The 25,471-nt window shown below is 45.0% G+C and overlaps 1 protein-coding gene across 8 annotated transcripts; it reads right to left on the bottom strand.

Annotated features, from left to right (window-relative positions):
• Positions 1–47: 47 nt before the first annotated feature.
• Positions 48–25,471, bottom strand: map7b (microtubule-associated protein 7b). 8 transcript variants are annotated; one of them, XM_035616806.2, is made up of 20 exons: positions 25,069–25,471; positions 13,045–13,215; positions 12,801–12,878; positions 11,865–12,028; positions 10,278–10,395; positions 9,765–9,866; positions 9,208–9,318; positions 8,466–8,561; positions 7,134–7,253; positions 5,743–5,915; positions 4,796–4,941; positions 4,337–4,581; positions 4,052–4,202; positions 3,764–3,935; positions 3,447–3,551; positions 3,305–3,355; positions 3,175–3,208; positions 2,948–3,065; positions 2,460–2,641; positions 48–2,010 (listed from the first exon to the last, which is right to left on the bottom strand). In XM_035616806.2, exons 1-20 carry the CDS (start codon positions 25,112–25,114, stop codon positions 2,000–2,002), a joined length of 2,394 nt encoding a protein of 797 aa, XP_035472699.1. In that variant the 5' UTR covers positions 25,115–25,471; the 3' UTR covers positions 48–1,999. The 8 variants fall into 8 exon arrangements, with proteins under 8 accessions (XP_035472699.1, XP_035472693.1, XP_035472694.1 ...); XM_035616800.2 differs by lacking the exon at positions 25,069–25,471 and adding an exon at positions 19,707–20,474; XM_035616801.2 differs by lacking the exon at positions 25,069–25,471 and adding an exon at positions 19,707–20,472 and having other exon boundaries at positions 5,743–5,891.

Here is a 25,471-nt window from a genome sequence, read left to right as displayed (position 1 = left end):
TTTGACTAAAAAAAAAAAGAAAAAAATTGTAAGACCACATCATTGAATAGGTAATCAATTCAAAAAGTTTTATTTTCTTGCCTAACAGTACAGCTGAACAGAGATTTCAGTTTGACAGTGGTTCAAAGATCTTCTCCCACAGTCCAGATTTTCTCTGAAGTAAAGGGTTCGTTAGTCTTCAAAACCTCAAGTGGTCAGTCTTAGTAAAATATATCAACTTTTATACATAATTTATGATATTTATAATATGCTTAATGTGAGATTTTGCTTGTGTTAAAGCAATTTCTTTGCAAGCCAAGTCACCAGGTTGATAACTGCATGCTACGTACCGCTGGCAGAAACCAGCAATTCACAAGCAAGATACAGATAATCTGTCCATAAATTTCCTTCCTGTTTGGTCGCACTGCAAGATTTAAAACGGAGGAAACAAAGTGCAAAGGTTTGAGAATCAAATGCCAAGAGCAGCATTATCAGAAATCGTGTGAAAAATAGATATGAGGATCTCTTATAATTCCCTAGTGAAAAGCCACAGAGACCGTTATCCAACATTACAGTAGAGCTCTTCTATGGTCATGTAATCCACATAACATTTCATCATTATCTTTTTCTTTCACATAAATCACCAATAGCAGTTTCGAGTGTGCGGCCAGAATGTCCACGCTCATACTGGGAATGCACGTTTTCATTTCAGTGAGACCAAAGCACAGACAAGACACCTCATTCTCCCCACAATGCGGTAAGGCAAAGGAACGTCAGAATTAGCAGCATTTCTCTATTAAATTAGAAGAAAAAAAAGGGGATCTAATTAATGACATTATTTCAAAAATTAACATCAAAAGCAAAGGGTTTTAATCAAATTTGGACTCGCTTGTCCAGAACAAAGGACAACCTCAAACACAAGGCGGCTAAGCTACAGCGAGCTCCTCCGTCACTGCTCAGTAGGACAGTGCGACAGGGCGGAGGACGCAGCGTCGACAGGATGAACAAGTGAAAAGAAAAGGGGCAGGACTTGACGTCAAAGCAGATCTTTTTTTTTTCCTTAATTTAAACAGAAAGTGAAGATGACAAAACAAGGAATCGAATCATCTACAGCAATTAGAACTAAACAAAAAATCGGCAGTTTTCACCCTAATTCGCAGATGTTTGAGAAAACTGTTTTCATTTTGTCATATTTAACTTAAAACTCCCAATAACAACCTCTAGTTTCACTGTCGACACAGCACAAATATTAAACATGACATGAAACTTTACCGTAGTCTTAATACCACTTCATGCACTGACATCATCCCCGTCTCTCTCAATAGAAACGTTGAAACGAGAGAATTGTGAAGTTCCAGTTAAAGAGCACCCGCGTCAATGAAACCTTATAATTCTGAGCCTGCCGTACGAGTTCCAGTTATAACGTCACGTTCAATCTGATTACAGTAAGTTCTACAGAAACACCTTCAAGTATCATTTACATTACTGTTAGTCTAATGTCACACACACACACACACACACACACACACACACACACACACACACACACACACACACACACACACACACACACACACACACACACACACACACACACACACACACACACACACACACACGCGCCAGATGAAACGTTCAATGCCCTCTGGTGATTTCAGGATATTCACTTCTGATTCAGGGGTAGTTGGGGCTGTACACAGGACAAGTGATAATGTGGAGACAGAAAGACGATCTGTTCCCCCCCAGAGAGTCCGTCGAGGGAAAAGTAATTTCTCTCTGGAGATGCTTTGGGGAGATCTTTGGAGACACCATCTTTGGGGAAATGGCCGCGGTGCTCTGCTGTTTGCCGGGCGGGTGAGAGAGTAAATCTCTGGCACTGCGAGTCCTTCCTTTGATCTAGTCCGGCAGCTCTGTCGTTTCCCCACCTCTCTCTCTCTCTCTCTCTCTCTCTCTCTCTCTCTCTCTGACCACCTCTCTTCCTGTCTCTCTGGGTGTGGAATCCTCTCGGTCTCAGGGTGCATCAGGCAACATCTAAAAAAAACAGAGGCGGACAAAAACACATCAATTGCTGTTCAGGCTAAGATTGACTAAAAGATCCACCTCTTTAAAAAAAAAAAAAAAAGGATCTACAAGGTCTATAGTTTTTTTATTCACAACCTTTTGTGATAAGTAGAATGTGCAGCTGTATGTTGAGGCACTGAAGTTGGGCAGTGTCACATCTGCGCAAAAAGCTATCTAGTCCCACATATTAATGTTATATACCCTGGAGCAGCTCTGGTACGAACTGGCTGTTGGGGATGATTTGATTACTGCCAAATGTCTGTTTTGAATGTCTTTTGTCACAAGTTTTGAATGAAAGTCCAATTTATTATGCAAGATGATCATGGTCGACCACTGCGACTGACTTTCTCTGTAGCTTCCTCATGAGAGTAAAGTGAAGAAGACAACGAGAGCAAAGCAGAAAGAGGAAGCTTGCTGACCTGGTCCCTGCTGGGCTGATATATCCTCTAGTCCAGCCAGGGGCTTTAGGAGACCGTTCTCTCTGAAGGCTATGATAGGAACTCTCTCCTGCTGCTGCTGCTGCTGCTGCTCCTCTCCCTCAGGAGGAGACAACCTGGAATGTGAAGGCAGCACAATCACCTCCTCAAACTCCCCGTTCTCCCTGGGAAAAGAAAGCAAGAAAAACAGGGGTCTTTTATGGCATTTTGCTTTTAGAATTGTTAAGCCACAGCGAAGGAGAAACAGGAAACGAGGTTCAGAGAGTAGGGGAGAGACACAACGCTGCTTTCAGATGTGCAATGAAGTAAGGACTTTTTCCCCTCGACTAGTATGATATAACGCAAATGTCCAAAAATTTTGCTCTGGACATTTTTTCGTAAAAATTTCCGGAAAAATCCCAGAATATGGTATCAGTCATAGATAATAATAAAGTGGCACTTAAGGACATGTTTGCCATGCTCTTCTCTACCTCTGGTCAGGATGGCTCAGTGCTGCTGGACTGGGGTTGGGGTTGGGCTCTGGTTGCCGACTGTTGCCGTTGCTATTGTGTGCCGGTGACACAGTCACTGCAGATGGAGCAGCAGAGGCTGACGACGAGAGAAAAAAAACAACGCAGCCGTCAGAAACAGCATCATGGGAACAACTTAGTTTTTAGATAATTGTGAAGAATGCAGAATGTGGGTTTGATCGAGTTACCTGCATCGTCTCCATTCCTGCTAGGAATAACTTTCTGGAAGTGGGACACAAGAAGAAGAGAATTGACACTCAAAAAACAACAAGAGATTCTCCACAGCTCGTGAGATGCCGCCTGCCTTTGAGCCCTTACCTTCTCTGCTGCGTCTGAACGTCTTGTCCTCTTCATAATCTCGTCCAGGCGCTGATGATTAAGAAGAAAGTTTTTACTTTGAACATGAGGAATATTATTAAAACTATGTGTGTGTGTGTGTGTGTGTGTGTGTGAACATCACCTTCTTTCTCTCCAGGCGTTCAGCCTCCTCTTTCTGGAAGTGTTTCTCTCTCTCCTGCCTCAGTCGTTCCGCCTCCTCTCTCTGTCGAGACTCTTCTTCCTCTTTCTAACACACACACACACACACACACACACACACACACACACACACACACACACACACACACACACACACACACACACACACACACACACACACACACACACACACACACACACACACACACACACACACACACACACACACACACCTTTTACATTGAGAGAAAAACAGATTTCTTGGGTGCACCTTAAATTCACTCCAGCTTCTCTACTAACCTGTTTCTGGAGTCTCTCTGCCTCCTCTCTCTCTTTCTCGACCCTGTCTTCCTCCGCCTTCCTCTCCTCCTCCTCCTCCTTCCTTCTCCTCTCCTCCGCCTGCCGCTGAGCCTCCTCCTCTCTCTTTGCTCGCTCTTCTGCCTTACGGCGAGCCATCTCCTCCTTTGCTAACCTGTACAGACACAAAAAAAACCCCCAGAACGCTTCAAAGCCAAGGATGCACAAACACACACCTTCTTCAGTATTATCCATCTGCTCTCTGGAGATCATACACACACTGTACTTTACCTCGCTTGCTCCTCCTGTAGCTTGCGCTCTTCTTCCTCTTTTTTACTCTGCTCGCGGGCCAGCCGGCGTTTCTCAGCCAGGATACGACTTGCCTCCTCCGGATCCGTGGTGCCTGCTGAAGGCTTGTGGGCTGGAGGACTGCTTATACTCTCTGGAAGATATACATTTAAAATGTGTGTCTTAGAAACTCTGCAAAACTCATTTGCAGAGTTTATAATCAGCCAACAGATCAATCGATCGGGCTCCAATAATGAATGTGAAAGTGGCTGGAGAGCAGCAACTGACCGCTGCTTGCCGTCGGCGCTGCGGGCGTCCGCTCGCTCGACGTATTGTTCTGACCCAGCGGCTGAGGTCGATGCTGAGGAGGGTTGACGGCCTGTCCTTGCTCCTCCTCTTGGGCTCTGTTGGGCGTTGGGGAGTGGGGAATCTCAGGTGTGATTCTGACAGGACGAAGGTTCCCGGGGTCTTCTGCCCCCGGGGACTTGAGCAGCTTGGGGGTCGGAGGGCGCCCCGTTGTCTTCTGTGGTGGCCTGTGTGTAGGAAGAAAAGCTGCAGTTAGCTACAAAGTGCAGGCCCCAAATGAGAGCAAAGGTTGTTCTCTTACTAATGAACATTTTATCACATATATTCAGCCATCAAACCTGATCAAAGAGTTAAACCCTCTTCCGGCTCCAAATAATCCACAATTTCAATCTGTCACATATCTGTTCCCTTTGTGAGCCATCACAGAAACAGTTCTCCTACCTGCCAGGAGAGGGAGCTGTCACTTTGCTGTTCTTTTTGCCTGGAGAAAAGGAGCGTTTGCTGGGGGGGAAAGTCAGAATGGGGGCCAGTGGGAGTGACAGGTTGCTCCATGACTTCCTGACATTGTCACGGTCCTTTGGCTGTTGCTGTAAGAGATGGAGGGCAAACAAATAGCTCGCAAAAAGTCCTTCAGCGACACACAATTACAAATCGGTTGTTGCAGACTGTGGTCCGACCCAGGTGCCTGAGTGACAGCAGCAGAAGATGATTAGTTAAAGGATTAGACTCAGACAGCCTTCTTTCCTTCGGCCATGCATGACCTCTGACCAGCCGAGCACGACAAAAACAAAAATCAACCAAATCTAAAAATCAACCAACTAGGAAAGGCGTCTATTCTCTCTATTTTTTAGATGGAAGTCTGATGTGCAGGGAACCAAACATTAGCACTGTGGACTTCAACGCTGAAATAAATATAAAAAAAGGATATGACGGGATTGTGTCTGGTACAAATGTGTCTTTGGGTCAGTGTGTGGGATGAACAGTGCAAAAGATGTCCTCCTTCTAAGACCTTAATGGCATAAGTTGTGAGACAGCAGCAGACAGATGGACAGAGGTAAAAACTAAAATCGCAGAACGCATCAGAAAACAGTCTGTTTAGGCTTCCCCATCTGTTCAGGCTCGTGTTGCATTACGCACTCCTGGTGCGGTGCCACCAGCGACACAACCAGTGAGTGACGGGGCCCAGAAAAGCCACTTTCATAATTAACAAAGCATTATCATCTAAATTTGTCACTAAAAACCAGGGAAAGGCTGTTGGTGATTGCAGCTCTCTCTCTCTCCCTCCGGGGGGGACGCTGATGATCTGGTAGGTTGCGAAACGAAATTTTGGACAACCACTGCTTTAGATGTACAGTCAAACACGTGTGCCGGTTGATAACGTGAGCTACCTGTGTGGTTCCAGTGGTCCTCCTGCGTGGGGCGGTGGAGGAGGACGGGGCCGTCTGCCGGCTGAGGCTCCTCTCCTGGCTGCGGCAGTGAGGGAGCGGCTGGGCCTGCAGGGCCTTGAAGGACATGGAGCCCATGGGGTGGCAAGACACTGAGCGAGGACACACAGGCATGGCTATGGTGACGTATGAGGTGGGGGGTGTCGGAGCACGGTTTTGTGGACGGTAATGGGACGGTGTGAGGATTTATGGTGTGGGTTTGATAAACAGGTGCAAAACAGGTGCAAAAGACCAGGAAGGAGAGGAAGGAGCGAGGAGGATGTCAGATAAATGAATTAGGAGAAGCCGAGGGGTTTAGGAAGACCAGCGGAGGAGTGAGAGGAATGAAGAGAGGTTTTGGTGGAAACAGAAGAAGAGAAAGAAGAAGATTAGTGCTACTGACTGGAAGAACAGCTGCCAACACACTGCGACCATGGCTGTGACACTGTGCATTAAAGAATGTTAGGCTTTTAAAAGGAGGATTTAAAGGGGCTGAACGATCAGATTAGAAATTGAGAAAAAGAAAAACAATAACTGAATATGTGTTCTTTGACTTTGTATTTGTATTAAACTTATATTTTTTTTGTCATTCAGTCAGAAAAATCCTACAATTAACAGACAAGTTAGACCCAACACCACACGCAGAACTGAGCATACATCAAAATGCGCCAAACACATGTAGGCGCACGGTGCACCTTCACACATTGTGGACAACACTGAATTTTGCAGAACAGAGGCAAAATAAGATATACTAGTGCGATTGTGTTGTGTGCGTGTTTGGGTCAGTGGAGGTGAAGTTACTGTGTATGTCGGCGTGAAGGGGGGGTATGATTATTCAAAAACATAGGAAAGAGGAAAACAAACTTCCTTTAAGCAAATTGAATAAGGCAGAAAATACTGTTTCCGGGCAACAACAAGATGCTGTAAATCACAACGGACCCAAAACGTTGCCCAACCCAAACCTAAACCCCAAACCTAGCCTGCAACTTCTTTACACTCAAATGGCCCTTTGAAGTTGTGGACCATCCAAAATGTCCTCACAATGATGGTGTGAAAGCCCTCTCAAGGTATTGCCATGCACACACACTGGGAAAATAAAGATTGATATCAATGAGTACCTCCTAAATACATCACTTCTTTAGACCTGTGTGTGTGAGCTCTGAGTGCCTGATACCAGCTGGTGAAGAAAGTTTCAGACGGAGTAATGCTGTGAGCCCGTCCAAATCTGATTAAACAGCATGAATACTGTGAGCAGTGACTTATAGTTTTGTGTGTGTGTGTTCATTTACATCCTCCGAGTCACTCGTTCGGCACACTTACACGAGGGTCTCCCGCGACGGATGAGTGTGTGTTACCTGTTTGCTCTCCGGACAGACTCATGGCACTGCGACTGCGGGCCAGGTACGAGTGTGTCGGCTGCTGCAGGCGGTTCACCACGTTGCTCTCCCATGGCGTCAATGGAAGACGGCGCAGGCCTGAACACACACGTAACATTTGAGGTTCAACAACACCAAAAAGCTATTAACCGCCCGCCGATTACCCTCAGAAATCAGTCAAGGCAGATTTTATAAAGGATGCATAATTACTGTTGTCGTAACCAGCTCCTTCTCTCACACTGCGCAGAGGTGTAGGCGAGAGCTTAAGTGAAGTGGTAACCATGCACAGGCTGTTGTGTTACACCTACACCTGCATGCACCGCACTGAAAATTATGTGAGAAAGCCCACAGCCTGAAGTGAAGCCCAAACCAGGAGCAAACACAGAGAGGAGAGCATTCAAACAAACAGAATATATTGCATCTACATTATAACCTATAACTGAATTTGGCAAATGATTCATAAAGCGCTGAAAGCTTTGATGCAAGGAGCTTCAAATATCTGGTCATGCAGAGTCCATGGTACCTGGGTGGGGGATAATGCAAAAATTGAAATTATCTTCATGATAATCTGATTTACTTAAAAGCGAGACGGGACAATTTATCAGGCAACACATACAGCCTCGCTTGCTCTGATAATGAGGCAGAGAGCAAGAGATACAACCGGGCTGGAAACTGTACAGAGGAATCTGAATCTCTACTCTTCACAACCACTCTGTATACAAGCAGTGCATGGCATGTCACACTCCGTTTCCCACTATGTGTTTCAGCGTGTCTACTAATGGTGTCTTATTTACGATTTCGACCCCGTTGTGGAAATGTGGGTGCCGATTTTCAGCTGGGATCAAAAAATCGTTCCCACAAAAACAAAAAGATTATCCTACAGAGGATTAGAGAAAGGGGGTCACGCTAGAGGGGGAGAAAAATAAATCTTGATCCCTGTGATGAAACACACAAGTGCAAATACATACACACAATACATACGGTACAGTACATTCTGTAAGACGAGTGTGGACATTCAATATAATCTCAGATCACATCATTCTGCTGGAGCAGAACATCGAAAACAAAAGGTTAATAAGATAAAATGATATCTATTAAATGGCAAGGCACTGTTCAGCCATACATTTCTTTATTAACAGAACATCATGTTTTCTTGATTTTACAGAGATATTACGCAGGGGGGGCGGGGTCACTCACTATTTCTTTTGGAAATTTCTTAACAGTTTCCAGCCTAGGATCTTTTTTGCATCTCTGCAACAAAATGCGACGTGTACGTGAGGGACCAAGTTGCAAAGATTTCCCAGAAAACACCTGTATCTTTGAGGTGGGTGGTCTTTCCCTGGTGGAGGTGGAGTTTGGATTGAGCTTTGTTAATGACAGGGGAGGAGGCTGTTCTCATCTGTAAGCCTGTCAGCAACATACGAACACCAAAGAACACATGACTAATTGTTCAATTACGAATACACACTTTAAAGAATAATCAGACATGTTGAGAATCTTCATTACTTCTTTCTTTCCTTGAGAGAGCTGGATGAGAGGGACGACTCCTTTCTGACTTATGTCCTGATAACAGGGCTGAACTGTTTGCTTGTCCAACGGTAATAAAATTCCACCTCCGAGGATCTCTAAAGTTCACAATATACTTCATGTGTTTAATCCATACAGGCAGGTAAATTGTAAAAAATGATAAGTTGTGGTTTTATGGGTTAAACCTAATAAGGTATAACATGTTAATTAGTGAGCTTTAGAGGTGCTGGTAGGTTCCTTTGTTACCTTTGGACATTGCCAGGCTAGTTGTTTCTCCCCATTTCTAAACTATTAAGCTAAGATAATTGTCCACCGGCTATAATTTCTCCCATGTTTCTTTTCCAATTTTTTGGTCCTAGAGACATCAGTGTCATTGTACTCCCAAATCTCACGGTTAACTTAAATAAAACAACAATGAGTGTTTATAAGACTAAACAATTTAGAGTCAAGCTTAAAACAGACATAAACATTTGCACAAGATGCTATAATAATATTGGTGTTCGTGTGTAATGTTCATTCTCGTTACCTCGGTCTGGTGAGTGCAGGAGTGTGGCAGAGGAGTATGACAGGCGCTTGGTAATGACAGGGTCTGCATGTTTGGATAAATTCATCGTGGACACTGATCGCCTGTCACCATCTGACAAAGAAGCAGCATGATAAAAAAATTATTAATAAGGGAATTGAGAAGAGAAAGAGAGCTGGAGACGGCATTCACTCATGGAAGGGTTAGTCTAGTCTATGAGATCTAGTCAAGTCAGATTAGAAGTGAAAAAAAGACTTACAATTCAGTGTAGTAAGGGATATTGAATATAATATTAAAACATGAATTAGTGCTAAATGGGTCTAATTTCGTCTAAAAATGAGCCTAAATGGTTTGAATAAATGAACCTGTGTCTGAGAAAATACCTTCAAGTGACAAACTGGACTGCTACATGCAAATGAAAAAACAACAAAACAACTAATGATGGATGCCATTCACATCGGCCTACATTTACACTAATGCCACTGCTGCAGCGCAGTTGCAGTGCTAAAGTCAGTGGTCTACCACCAGCCGGCTAACTGACACAGTGCTATAATATTCACATTGGGAGGCCATTCCATATCTGCAGTAGAGACTGAAAGCACTCTGCATGTGCTCCAGTCCAGCAAGGTCGAGTGGATAGAGGAAAGCCGACTCGACAAAACCTGGACCAGGAGGGCGAAAAGCACAATGGCAGAGAAACAAAGAGCAGAGAGGAGGGAGATTCGAGAGTGAGGGTAAGAGAGAGAGAGAGGTTGGAGAATAAGAGAGAGAGAGAGAGAGAGAGAGAGAGAGAGAGAGAGAGAGAGAGAGAGAGAGGGAGGGAGGAAGGGAGAGGCAGAGCAGGGTGTGAGTCAGCAGTAACAACAGCGGGCAGTGGATCTGAAAAGTTCAAATATAAACACGGCAGAACAATACTGACACGTAGAGGCAGGCAGACATTTACACAAGTCGCACGCAACCAGACACCAGGGAGATGAGATATCATTAGTGTTCAATAAACCTGAAAGCACTTTGTGCAGGTCTTGTGTGTGTGTGTGTGTGTGTGTGTGTTTGTGTAAGATGCGTTAAAGTACCGGCTGGTGTGCCGGGAGTGTTTGTGGGCAGGGCCCCTCCCCACGACCAGCGGTTGGGCTTCGGTCTGGTTTTCTGGCTCCTCTCCAATGTCCGCCGCATCACTGCCTCATGACGAACCTTCGGTCAAGAAAAACAAAAAGACAACGTCACCACGTGATCAGCATATTAAACACGAAAACAATGCAACAAGCAGATTGTGCTGGAACACTGGAATAATTTTGCTCTGCATGGTCATGTTTAGTGTCCTGCCATGATGTTTGTTTTCGTGCGGACCAGTTCAACCGATACCAACCTTAGAGGGTGAAAACAAACTTCTAATTTCAAAATGATAAACAAAACCACTCTTGGGAATGTGTAGTATCCAGGAAGAGAAAAGATTGTCTGGGCTGTTGTAATGCCCAAAATCTTTATAGGCAGTTCAACTTTAAAAAAACAACATGAAACAAGTGTTTAGGCTCCAACAGGTAACCTTTACTTCAAAGCACATTACTGATACAGGTAGAGACTGTGATCACACCATGGACCACTTGACGAAAGGGAGTCGACCTCTTTAAGTTAAAAAAAAATTATAATTCAGTCAACACGTGCAAAGGCACCAACATGCGCTGCCTCACAATCATGTTGTGGCTTTCTAACTCATCAATATCCCAGGGTTCATTGAATCCATGACTTAATTAGAGCCTGAAATTCAACTCACTGTAAAGTGAGTCACTAACTAATGAACAGGAAACCTGCAGCTAATTTCAAAAAAATAATCCAAATAAACGGAATATTTTATGATCTTCTCACCTCACCTGCCTCCGTGACTTTTGACAAGATATTTTATAGCTTCAATAACTTCAAATGTCAAACCCACATTAAAGCTTTAGAACATCTTGCCACAAAACCACGTGACAACACAACACAGTCACAAGGCCCCTAGAGCCTATGACGTGGTGTATGAGTAAAAACTGGATATGAGGGTGCAGACAGGAGATAGCAGGAGAGTTCAAACTCCAACAGGCTAAAGAAGGAAATGGTTTACTAAAAACAGATATTGATTACCTGCTTCATGAGGATATTTTTAAAGTATGTTCTACTAAGATCTTGGAGTGAGAAGTGTGTCATATAGCTGCTTTCCCACTTGCACTGAAGTGCGGATATTTTCCCCAAGTTCTCCGGAGGGGCTTGTATGTGAGAACGCAAATGTCCACAAACGTTGCTTCGGCCAATTTTTTGGAAGTGAAATTTCCGGAAAATGTCCGAATGAGCGCATGTGAGAATACAGCTGGAAAATCTCCAGAAAATCCCCAGCGAGCGAGTGATCATGTTGATGAATGTAAACAAATACACTGGTTTCTGCAGCTGAGTTATCATCATATCCTGCCTCCTACATGATGCACTCAGATGCCACAGAATGTTTTGGACATTTTCCTGTTGTTGTGAACCTGTCTGACTCGGACAATCTCTTGCTGCGTTCTTCATATGTGAAAGGCAAACTCTGGACCCAATATTCCGGATATTTTCTGGAATTTGTGTCTTGAAAACCGCGTAGGAGGCGTGGATAGATCTGGATGCAAAGGTGTGTACGAGATGTGTGTCAGTACCCGGTCATCTTCCAGTTTCTGCCGTCGTTTCTCCTCAACGGCAACGCGTCTCTTCTCTTCCTTCGTCCTCTGCTCCTCCAGCCTTCTCTTCCTCTCCTCCAGGTGCTTCTCGTAATGCTGCCTGGCTCGCTCCTCACGTGCCTGCCACTGGGCCTCCTTGACAGCTGAAGCGTGACACACACACACACACACACACACACACACACACACACACACACACACACACACACACACACACACACACACACACACACACACACACACACACACACACACACACACACACACACACACACACACACACACACACACACACACACACACACACACACACACACAGTTGATAAGGAATTGATGCACATGCATTGGTGTTAACTTGCTGAAAAAACAAAAAATCATACATAATCATATACACACATGCCACATGAACACACTCAGGCTTATAGCAGCCGTGTGATGGGTCAGCTGTAGATCATGTGACTAGGCTTTAGCTCTCAACACAAAGCAAATCCCTCAGCCCCTCAGCTTGGGCCAGAGGTATGACCACTGTGCAACACTACAGACACAAACACACTAAAAACATACAACCACAAACAGTCCACGACTCCCTGAAAACCCTTCCGTTGTATGTCATTCACTCACTCACACAAGAACACACATTCAAAACACCAGCCAGCCTAAAAAAACGTTGTCCCATGGCCTGGCCCGTTATGTAACATGGGTGCCATGGCAACAGGGGTGCTGGGCTCCGGCTAAGACTTTATGTAACTGCCCAAAAAACCAGAGCATTTCACAGACGCCAACAACTGAAAATCAGTTATGATATTTTGCGCGAAAGACAAAAGAGTGAGGGATGCATTTAAAACCCCTTTACACAATGATGTCTAGTCAGATCTCTGCCCCCCGCACACACACACAGTTCAAGAATACACACACCATTCTGTTTCTCACGCTCCTCCCGGCGCTCACGGGCCAACTTCTGTCTCTCGTCGATCTTGTTGAAGAGCAACGAGTCTGCAGCAGAAACAAAAGAGTGAACAACAGTTAAACAGCAGAATAAACTACTCTGCAACTGTGTTGAAAGACTGGTGAAGACCGAGGCAATCCTGTAGTTTGTCTCAAAATATACTTTTTTTTTTTACATGAAAGATATATTTCCCTGTACACCAGCATGACTTACCCGTTTTGATGGCAGCATTGTTACTGGGGCTGTTGCTGGTGTTGGTGCGACTAGGGGTCGGAGTGGGGATGGGTGTCTGGGTGGGAGTGTAGGTCTGTCCGGAGCCCGAGGAACTCCGGCGGGTGGTCGATGACACCGTGTCATCCTCTGATTTATACTGGGAGTGAGAAGCTGGAAAGACAGTAAAAAATGGAAAAGTTGTTTCCAGGACCTCTAATGCAAAAATGACTGTATATCCACATCTGTAATGACCAAGTGTGTTTGTGACATCACAGTGACCTTGACCTTTGAAAATCTCAAAATTAAATCTTTGAGTGGACGTTTGTGACAGATGTAATAAAATTCCCCTCCGCACTTACCTAATATTTCACGTTCACAAGAACATTGAGTCACAGTGACCTTGAACTTTGACCTTTGACCACCAAAAACCTGGAGTACAAGTGAACATCAGCGCCAAATTTGAAGACATTGCCTCAGGGTGTATCTGAGCTATCGATTCACCAAATGGGATGGACAGACAGATGGACAACCTGAAGAGGTAACGCCTCCGTTCTCAACTGATGCCAGCGCGGAGGCATTAAAACTGAAAGCGAAGAGAGAAGAAGCTGCACATGACACTAGGGGACTGAAAGACAATGTAGCCTGACAGCAAACAAAATGGAGTGAAACAGTATACATTGCATTTCCTGTATCTTCAAACTTTCCCAGTGTGTCACCGACGTGTTCCCGCTCAGCTCAGAGCTGGGCTATTGATTAATGACACCATCAGGCTTACGGTGACTCAGCGCTTTAAGGTCAGCCTCCTGGACACAGACACAGAGCTTAGCATTGGGCTTAATGCAGAAACAGATGGGCCCGTCTCAAATGTGCCAAAATGAAAACATGCACATCCCTTTGTGCTGCGGGCGGAGGGCTGGCTTAATTAGTCAGTATTAGCGTGGCAAATTTTTTCTGACATCATACATACTGTGAAATAAATCACACATGCAGCAACGTACCTGATACATTATGTGCATTTAACCATTCAATACAACATCCACTGCTCCTTTGTGTACGAGTGCAGTGAAGAATTGAGAGTTAAGTCTCCACAGAGACCAATGTGTCCTAGAAAGTTCAAGAGCAAATTAAATCAGTCTCCCTGACCTAGACTAAACTGACAAACTAAAACAGATTAGCTGTACCTGAAATAGCACAAGGCACACACCCATATTCTACATTTCTCTTTCTCTCTCTCTCTCTCGCGCGCTTCTTTCTCCTTTATCTCCTCACTTCAGTAACATGTTAGCTCAGTTGGGTAATTAATGATGCGAGTAGAGGAGAGGAACAAAGTACAGGTTACATATCTGATGCTACAAGTTGACTCTCTTGAGCCTTAATGAACACACACAAGTGCACTTTGCATTTTAAATGTGACAATCAAAAGACAGTTTAAAGTTAATAACATGGATTGTCTCAGTAAAACGGCACCTGTCATGGGGTGGGATGTATTAAACAGCAAGTGTCTTGAAGTTGGAAAGTGGTGGAAGCAGGAAAAACAGGAAAGCGTAAGGATCTAAATGGCTTTGCCAAGGGCAAACGGCAGGTATGCTCTGGGTAATGTTCTGCTGCTAAACATTGGGTCTTGGTATTCACGCACCCCTCCTTGGCAACAGTATTCCCTGATGGCATTAGTCCTTAGGCAGGGTCATGCGGCATGTCAAGAGTGCAAGGTGTTGCCTTGGCCTCCAAATTCCCCAGATCTTAATCCGTGTGGGCATTTGGTCCTATTCCATGGAAGCTCTACCTTGCAACCAACCTGACTTTAAGGATCTGATGCTAATGTTTTGTTGCCACAAGACACCTTCAGAGGTCTTGTGGAGTCTGTGTCTTGACTAGTCTGAGCTGGTTTGGCAGCACAAAGGGAATCCAACACCATATTTAAAAAAAACTGAATTTAATAGGAACAGATAAAGGCCAATGATGGACAAGCCTTTGTGTCCCACTTCCTAAAAAAACTAAATGATGTGTTACTCCTGTTAACTCCACGTTCACTGGATCTAGCTCGTCCCTGGATTTCACCACACTTCATTGCCTTCGTCGGTTCTTGGGGTTTGCTCAGTCATGGAGATTCTTTTCAGAGAAGCATGATCAGTTTCATTCATTTCTACACTTTGCGGTTTGTGATGTTGCAGAAAATGATCCAAACGGTTGGTGCTGCCTCCACCCAGACACATTCAAATGTCTTGCACGAATAAACAAAGGACATGCTGGACAAAGACGTGAGGTCATAGCTGCAGTGGGTATTGCATATCAGTCTGTGGGAGAGCTACAGAGGAGTGTCATCGCGTATTAACAAGCCTCAGGTGCACCGGCCTTGGAACTGGTTTTATAATGGCAATTATTATAATAGGAAAGTTTTGGCAGGGCCAGGTTACAATTGTGTCTAGTCTATCTATTCCTTCCCCTGACATCATTTCCTCATACAAAAGAGTAACTCAATGAAAGAGGATTGAGATAATAGCCTGCAGCAATACATTTAAAATAGGAATTTGTGAATGGGCTCAAGATCAAGTGCAAGAACAGCACAAATGAGATGAAACTCCGAATGAGAGTTCACATGGCCAATTAATCAAAAAGACAAAATAGGGACATGCTCATTTCATGCGAGTTAACTTCAGGAGAGTGATGCAGTAGAGTCTCTGACAGGCCGAGTGGGTAACTACACAATGAGCCAGTGATGACAGGCTAAGGGCAGAAGCACTTTAATTTAATTTGACTGTTTGAACTGGAGGACCTCAATGAAAAGACCGGGGGAACACTCAACCACACAAAGAAGAAACTATTTCCTTCCTTAAAAAAGTCCAGGGCACAAAAAGACAAAGACGCAGAAGAGAACAAGAGGGAGATCAAAGAATTAGCCGGCAAGAGGAAGAAAAAATGACTTGCTCTGTTTACAATTACAGGTGATTAGGAATTTATGATAAATGAAAAGCATCTGAGGGTCGATACATACCCCTACTATTGACTACTATATATACACACATAATTTACATATACTGTATTTGATGATTTTTTTACACAACATAAAAGATACGGGACTTTTCCACAGTTTATTCGTTGTGGAGCTGTGTGCAGCGCTCGTTGCCCTGCTGTCGCTCTCTCTTCATCTCACGCAAACACAATGCCGATCAGCAGCACCGGGAGAAATCCCGCCTGTGCCGGTGACCCGATAAACATCCCGTAAAGTTTTTACTTTCCTCGGCAGGAAGGCATAATCTCAACATAATTTCGGTAGATACTGCCTTGGCTGCGTGCCTTCAAGCAAAAAGCACCATGTTTACTGCACACACACACACACACACAGGTGAAAACAATAGCCTTATAATAACCCACTTCCACACTGTATTTAACTTAAAAACAAGTGTATGGACATGGAGTCTCCAATAGAAAGAAGTCAAATGAAGTTTTCCTGTGCACTCTGAGCATCCTGTGGCTCGAGGAGCAGACGAGGCTGTGTGCAGATCAGGGCAGCATTAGGTTTTATTTTGACTATGCTATTACCCTAAATAGAAATAAAGCCTTAAAAACAGGAGGAGAATAGATAGACAAACTTACACAAATCCTGCAGGAATCCCAAATTGACTCATTCATTCATATCATACTCATGCAGTAGGAGATAGGTACCTATCCGTCATTTATGTACTCAGTACTGGTCAGATCATTTCCTTTTCTTTTCATGTTGGGGTTTCAACAGTCACAAAAGGGGTGACTGACCTATTTTACATTTTTCTACATTATGATCATGGTTACATTTATCTTTGATCAAAGTCACAAGGTTTGTGCAAAAAGTTGACAAGGTAGTGTGGCCTCCAAATACACCCTGACCTGCCAGGCTTCTACGGTGTAATGTGTTAGTTGTATTTCTAGTGCAGTTGTGTCTGCACGTCACAGGCTCATCCATCTGTTGTAGAGGTCATTGAACAAACAATCCTCAAATAGTAGCGAGTGAATTTGCCTGTGTGCACAAGACAACTGTTAAACAGCCTTTGCAAACATTTCCACGTCAGTTTAATTTAGTGCTAGATCCTAGTAACACATAAAAGAAACCTCCAAAGAACCTGACCACCTTTTCCCATGTTTTCCACACAAGCTACGTCCACATTTCCAAAACTGTCCACAGAGAACGTGGTTAACTACGGCATACTATGAGAGGGCTTCACAGAACACAAGGCGCAACAATATTTTTTTGAAGGACATGAAATAGACAAACTTTAAAGCTATAGACAGACGATAAGGTCATTTAGGGATGCTGAAATCTCGACTTGGCTAACAATGTAAAGTCACTGTCAAATCCAGTGTGGTGTAGTACAAAGGAAAAGCAAAACCATCCTGATACATACATACTGCACTGTACTCGTGTGCATTGCCACCCTGCAACCTGTTTCATCAGTGTTGTTTCACCAGGTCTCGGCACAAGTCATTACCTGGATTTTGGTTCATGATTCCGGGAGAGTCAATCCCGGGATGGGACCTGCCGAACCCCCTGGCTACCGTCCCACTCCGACTAGTCAGATCGGAGGGCCAGAATCAACGGTCCTACTTGCCGAAAACATCCTACACAACGCGAGCTCAGCTCAAATCCAAAGTCCATGGTGCAAGTGAGGAGTGGGCGGCGATTGGGAAAAGCGAAAAGATGAAATTCCACACAGCTGAAAAGAAAGGTACCACCCAGAACTCAACTGTTTCCAGAGCGAGGGGGGAAAGCAGGAAGGGGGAACGAGGGAGAGGTCAGTCGTCACTGTTGTTGAGAGCCGACCGAGTGTGAGACAGGTTGTGGTGACTCTCCAACCCCCATCCTTTTGTCAGTGTGTGTGCTTGTACATGTGTGTTTGTGTGTAAAAGAGACAGAGACTGAGACATAGGGAGAGTGTGACTGTTTAATCTGGCCCTCCCTCTCCTCATATTAGAATGTGTGTGTGCGTGTGTGCGTGCGCGTGCGTGTGTGTGTGCACACACTCCCCACCCCCAATCTGCTTTCATTGGCAGTCAGATTAAATGGTCAGAGTTAGCGATTAATTCTGTGCTGTCCGGCCCAGTGGGTAGCAGGCGAGCAAGCTGTGCGTCTCTTGCCTCTCCTGCAGCCTGAGAGGATTAGCCACGGCTAATGCTAAGCTAAACGCTAAGCTGCAGCCAGCAGAGGCCTTTCAGGCCTGGATGACAGGTGCGCGCGAGGGGTCGCTGCAACTCTGTGACACACTGCACCGTTCCACGTCTCAGTTCAGGTGACGGTGCAGGAATGTCTGGTGTCATCACTCACTAGGGCTTTTGATAGAAGTTTCAGGGCCATGAATAATAGAAACTACTGTGATCCCACATTGACAATTTGCTTCTGTTTCTTCGAGATGTATTTTAGAAGTTGATATCATTGATATCAGTTTAGAGTTTTTGCCCAAATTGAATTGAGATGAAACAGTCAGAGAACAAGAACAAAAAAAACAACTTTTCTAACTATTCTTTTTGTTGATAGCTTAACAATCCTGACTGTCCCGTGAGGAAACCGCAAAACCCTTAATATACGAATCATATCGAAAAGGAAAAGTAGTTCACAAATGAAACCAGAGCGGAGGAGTGCTGTCCAGTCAGAAGTGTTGTTTGCCCACAAACCCTAAAGCTAAAGCCCATTACTTTCAAAGTTTCTTCTTACAGTCTTTAGACCCTAAACCCAAATAAAAAAGACACAGGCTCCTGACCTATTTCTATACCCATCTTCCACATATCTCTGGAAATATGACACAACTACAGAAGGTCTGAAACAAATGAATGAAAATGTAAATCCATGAAGAACAACAAGAAAGATAATGTTCTCTGTCGGCTGTCAGATATCTGAAGTTCTGGAGGAAAAGACGAAGGCAGCGAGCGAGAGAGAGAGAGAATGAGGATTTAAAAGTGAATGTGTTGCACATCTAAAACCAACCTGTGACTGCAGACTGTCACTGTCCAGTTGACTGACTGATCTCCTTACTGATGCATTAAAACCACACACACACGTGAGGTGGACTGCACCTTCACGCATCTGCGGCCCTTGCGTTGACCTAATCTTGTCTTGTCAGCTGGTGTACACACACACACACACACACACACACACACACACACACACACACACACACACACACACACACACACACACACACACACACACACACACACACACACACACACACACACACACACACACACACACACACACACACACACACACCTTTCTCATCAGACCTGTCAGCCACCTGTCTCTGGATGGCAGAGCATCATAGGTAGAGAGGTCTCGCCTCTGCAACTGCAAACGGTATACACACAAAAACACACAGCAGGCAAACTCACACACACTCACTCACACACTCTCACTCTCTCTCACTCTCACACACTCTCTCTCACACACACACACACACACACACACACACACACACACACACACACACACACACACACACACACACACACACACACACACACACACACACACACCTTTCTCATCAGACCTGTCAGCCACCTGTCTCTGGATGGCTGAGCATCATAGGCAGACAGACAGACAGACAGACAGACAGACAGACAGTAGTTTGAACAGCACAAATTGCCCGGACATACAAATTGACTCTGCTCTCCACTTTCAGTTTCCTTCTCCGTACCTTTTTTCTTCCTTCTGCAAGCATCTCTCCGCTTCTGTCCCTCGTCTTCCTCAGTGATGGTGAAGAGAGCCGGGATGGCCGAGCGGCTGCCTCCCTTCCTCAGCTTCCACTTGCTCTGCTGCGAGCCCCCGCCTGCACCTCCTCCTTGTCCTCTTCGTTTCCTCTCTGGCATCACCTACCCTGTTGCTAACTCCACGAGCCCCTGGCTAACTCGCCCAGCCCCCTGCCCATCCCACCCTGCAGTGGCGGAGGGGCCAGTGATGGACCCCAGGGGATGGCGGAGGACGAGGTCACCCCTAAAAGCCTTCCAGTGTGTGAAAACGAAGAGAGCCAATAGCTAATAGCTAACAGCTAATTTCTTCGGGCTGCACATTGTAGCACTGAGTCGGAGACCGACGGAAGAAGACAGAGAGGAGGAGAGTAGGAGGGGAGGACAGGGAAAAAACGAGAGAGATGGAAGAAAAAAATGCAGTAGATGAGAGAAAAAGGAAGAAAGGTAAAGGTGATGAACAAGGAATAAAGTGCAGTGCGATGCTCAAGGAGGAGTGTGACTGAGACGCACAGAGACGCTCACTGTGCCATGTCCAGACTGTCTGCGATGGCAGTGCCAGGCGTGGAGACAGGAGAGACAGAGACAGAGAGAGAGAGAGAGTCCGAGGATGAGCTCTCGTAGTCTGGCTTGGAAAAGAAGACTTAATCCACAAGACTGGCTTGGCTGGGAGCTGGGAGGATTGCACTTGAATTCCCTCACTCCTCATGAGATGCTGCTAATGCTGCTGCAGCCCCCCCCCCCCCCCCCCCCCCCCCCTCATCTTGCTAGGGCCTATTCTGTAAATGCAAACTTGTCAGAAGAATTGCATCACACGGGCTGTACAGTACACACGCACACACACACACACTCACATCCACACATACATGTATAACAGAGGGCAGCGGCGTTGTTCAAATATTCAGCGAGGATCCAGCGGTGCAAGGTGAGCCGGTACTGGTAAAGGGCTTCCCTAACGACAGCAGCACATGGGCCAATGACGCAGTGGGAGAGAGGAAGCCAGGGAGCCGAGGACAGACACACAGACACACAGACACACACACACACACACACACACACACACACACACACACACACACACACACACACACACACACACACACACACACACACACACACACACACACACACACACACACACACACACACACACACACACACACACACACACACACACACACACACACGTCAGATGAAACGTTCAATGCCGTCTGGTAATTTCAGGATATTCACTTCAGATTCAGGGGTAGTTGGGGCTGTACACAGGACACAGGATATGTCCCCGCCCCATCCCTCTCTTAAAGTGCCACCACAGCTATATAGTAAATATGGAATGTGGTTTATGTCTGACAGCTCTTTAAAGGCACGGGGCGACTCAAATGTTATAGCCTATAGACTAAATTTGTGTCCAATATTTCATATACATAACATATAATCCATCATAGTCCATACTGAAAAATCATCTTTAGTTGCAGCCCTGTACTGCAGTAATCACACTTGTGCTTCACTCACATTTCAAGCATGTGCATATACAGTGGATTTAAAGGAAAGAAAAGTGAGAAATAACAAAAGTGAAGAGTGAAGATGTGCTGAGCATTTGACCCAGGCTAAGATACATAGAGTAACAAGGAGGCAGGCGCCATGGAAAGGAGGGAGCAATAAAAAGGGCCGTTATCGCCGTTATTGGAGGCCTGTTCACTAACAATGCAAACACCAGCCTGAAAAGCCCTTACTAGTGGTGTGTGCCTGCGTGCACTTATCACACGTCTACCAAAGCAAATAGACAGAGAGATTAAACAACCTGCACGACAGCTTGAAATCTTAAAGTCACTTAGAAGCTGTGGTTCAAAATATCAGGATGACAAAAATGATCACAGACACAACGTCTGATGAGACACCTTTGCTCGAACACATTGCAGGTGCTCTCCATGTACATTAAACTTTAGTCACAACTTTACCAGCGATATTAAATATATAAAACACTTCCGGACAAGACTTGCTGCTTCATCCCCCTAGTGAGCATATGTTGTACAAACACACACATTCATCCTAGAGCAAGCTGATCTTTGTCCCCGCAGGACAGAGTAATCCTACACTCAGACTTTAACCGGATAGGCTCGGCTACACACCCTTCTCACACCTATTGGATGCGTGTGCAGAGACACATGGGAACAAATGCACTATTTGGCCTGCAGTTACATTTGGAAATAAGCGGCCTACGTTTATTATTAAATCAGAATATACAGAAAACCTGTTTTATTTTTCTATAGATGACCGCCGCCAAGATACTTCAACACAAGAAAATCCTCAAACCCACATGATGTGTGTTTTTCAACGGAAACAAAGAAATAGGATTAACATAGCTTTTTTCCCCCATATGTATATACACATTAACATTCTTGAGGGGCAAACTGAAGCACTGTTATAGGCTTTAATATGATTTTCTTTTACACCAACAGAAACAGTTGAATGTTTTGAACAAGTCACCATAATAGACTTTTGCTGTGCAGCAGTTTGCCTTCAGCTCCCAAATCACTAAATATGTCGCTGCTGCGTGACCTGAAACTGAACTTTTGAATTTCTGAATGACGGCTCAGATGTCTGCTCCGACCATTTCAGACTGAATTAATGAACACCCCCGGAACAATCAAGTGGCTAATGGTTGAATGCAATGTATAATTTAGTTAACTCTGTGTGTAACGACAAACGACAAAAAGTTGAAAAATGTGCAGAACGCACAACTTATCAATACTATGGTATTCGTTTAGTACCGGGTTTCGGTACCCATCCCTAGAGTGGACACGCTGACCCAATTAAGGTGCACACTCATAAAGACAGCTGTATCTCTCCTCCACTGTGTAGCTTTCCAGATCATGTATCGTTATCATCGTGGTGGTACTGTGGGCGTGGGGAGGGCTGAGCTGTGTGGACAGAGGTACTGTGAATACAGGACAGCTGCAGCAATGAGCAGAGTGCCTGAGGGCTCTTCATGGCGCACACCCTAACACTGCAGGTGACTCCGCTGAAGAAAATAAATGGCTGTAGGCCAATTATATAATTTGGCAGGGTGAAACGACAGATGTGTAGAAGCCGTCTACCGTTAATATAAAGGTCATTTGATGAAATGGGAAGAATAGAAGGGAAATATTCTGATTGAAAGGAGGCAAAAAGAAACAAAGTGCAATAGATTTCCACCTGGCAACAAGCTGGCAGTAACAAAGCAGTGAGAAATTCATTTGTCAGCTGATGGGAAAGGAGATATTACTGTAAACCTGGGTTTGCCTTATGAAAGAAGATATAAGGAGGCATTTTGTGCAGGCATATCGTGGGTCATCTAAGGGATGTTAGAGAGCGTCCTGTAGGACACAGATCACAACGTCAGAGCCAGACTCACTGTCGCGGCTCGAGGTGCAGTGGATTGAGCTCAAAGCAGCATGGGATCATGAGATTAATAATGCAAAGTTGTTTACGAAAATTAAACTAGCAGCAGGAATTGTAAAGCTTGAGAGCACAATGTTGTAGATAATGGATGCTGAGAGATTGCTGCAGGGTCTTGCATTACACTTACATACTATATGAGCATTCATGGGAAAACTGAAGGAAGATGATAATCGCGGGGAAAGAAAGAGGACTACAAATAGTGACCAGGGAGCGAAGGTGTAAACCGTTGAGTTTCAAATTGCTTATCATTGAATGCCTCGTGTTTGTTGATAATTTAACAATAGTTAGTCCTTGTAAACTCCGCTCGCTGATAAAACTTCCCAAATAAACAGTTTAAAGCAAACAAAGAGAGCTGCAGTTTATCCTGGGCTTTTGACTAATCACAACTTTTTCAACTAGCGAGTCAAAAAACTCGACATAGAAAACTCAAAAATACATATGTTTTTCACCATGTCATCTCAATCTTGAAAACTGGTCTGCTTTTGTACACTTTGACTCCTGAAGCAAACAAACCCCAATTAGACTGAACAAACGTGTCTGCCAAACTAAAGAATGTGTACAAGCAGACGTTTCACTACAGAAAAAAACTTTTTGGGCTACTCAATTGCCATGCAGAATTTGAGCTCCGTGAGGTTATCTACTACAGCGAAAAACGTATGTGGCGTCGCAAACTGTACAGTCCTGATCAACATTTCAGTGCGTCACCAAGAGATGTTCCGATTCCGATATCAACATCGAAAAAATGCCCTTATCGGCGAGTACGCAAATCTATGTACCCATCTGATACCACGTCTTTAAAATGTGTTAGTTTCATGCAGATAAAAACTGCGACGGTCTTGTCCCAGAAGTCACTTGTTCTTCGCCGCTCCAGAACAGCAGTTGCTCTGTACTGCCACTGGCAACAAGTGCTGTTTTAGAGCGGCGATGAAGAAGTGATTTCTGGTAGTGTAAAAAAAAAAACGAAGAAGAAAAAACATCCTGTTTTGTCACCAACCTGTAAAGCAGATTGAATTGCACTTGTTTAAAGAGTGCTCTATACATGAAGTATGATTGACTGATTGATTCTTGCGATTTTGGCGACACCTGTGGTAATATTGATTTGAAATTATTAGAATCCTGAACATACCTCCGTTCTACTTTGCTTTTAGGTTACAATATAAAAGCTGTTTTTTTTTTTTACAATGTAAATATTAAAAACTGCACAGCAAACAAAAGTCTACCAAAGCCTATTCAAATTAAACTGTATAGTATGGACGCCATTTTCATTTGACGACTGAAAGTTCTACAAGTTTGGGACCCTGGTGTCCTGTTACACACGGTGTTGTGGAAAAGTTGAAGGTTATTAACACACCAGTCCAAAGTGTGGACCGAGCTTTAAAAAAAGATAACTCACAACAATACGTGTAAATACCAGAGAAAACAAGTCGAGAGACGGCGAGAGACGGAGGAGAAGGAGCCTCTGCTCCTCGTCTCCAGTTCACCTGTCACCTCCACAGAAGCGGCGTCAAGGCGAGGTGACACAAGATGTCAGCGACAGGTGTCTGTCTCCGCCCGCGCGAGACGAGCCGAGCCCAAGCGTCTCCGCCGACAACGACGACGACGGCACAAGGTGTCATGGCTTTAGCTTTAGGACGACGGGTCGTGTTTAATGGAGGTGACTGAGCCGGCCGACAGTTAATCCCTCTCCCGTGACCGGCCGACCGGCTCCGGGCACTCGAGTCTCTCCCGCAACTCCAGCGTCAAACACCGACGACACCCCGCGGAGCCCTGGGACAGACGAGCAGCACCGCGCCGACGCGCGGCACGTTAAAGAAGAAAAGAAGAAAAAAGTTTGTCCGAGCAAAGTTTCCCGTCCGCGAGAAGAAGACTCACCTTGGGACTCGGGAGGAGATGCGTCGCTGCCATCCTGGTCCGCCATTTCCCCCTGACGTCAGCTGAGAGGGATCAGAGGCAGGAGCCCGAGGGACCTGATCCTGATCCTCATCCTGATCCTGATCCCGATCCCGATCCCGGCCCCGGCGCAGGCCCGGCGGACACCCTCCCCCGGACAGGTGGGGCACGACACCAGGCGAACGAGCTAACATGCTAACATGCTAACACGACATAATCCGAGAACATTTAATCATTGCAATACTGTGCAGAAAAGACAACGACTTTGCACTCCTTTGACTTGACTTGAGTTTGGTTCCACATGCAGCTCTTGAGGGCCTTTAGCCGTTGTTCCTGCAGGATCTAAAGTCTACTTATAGTCTGCAATGATGTCAATTTGTGTTCA

This window comes from Scophthalmus maximus, chromosome 18 (assembly GCF_022379125.1).
Source record: "Scophthalmus maximus strain ysfricsl-2021 chromosome 18, ASM2237912v1, whole genome shotgun sequence".
Classification (NCBI taxonomy): domain Eukaryota; kingdom Metazoa; phylum Chordata; class Actinopteri; order Pleuronectiformes; family Scophthalmidae; genus Scophthalmus; species Scophthalmus maximus.
Note: the sequence above shows the minus strand (reverse complement) of the source record. Positions and strands in the feature narration are given on the sequence as shown.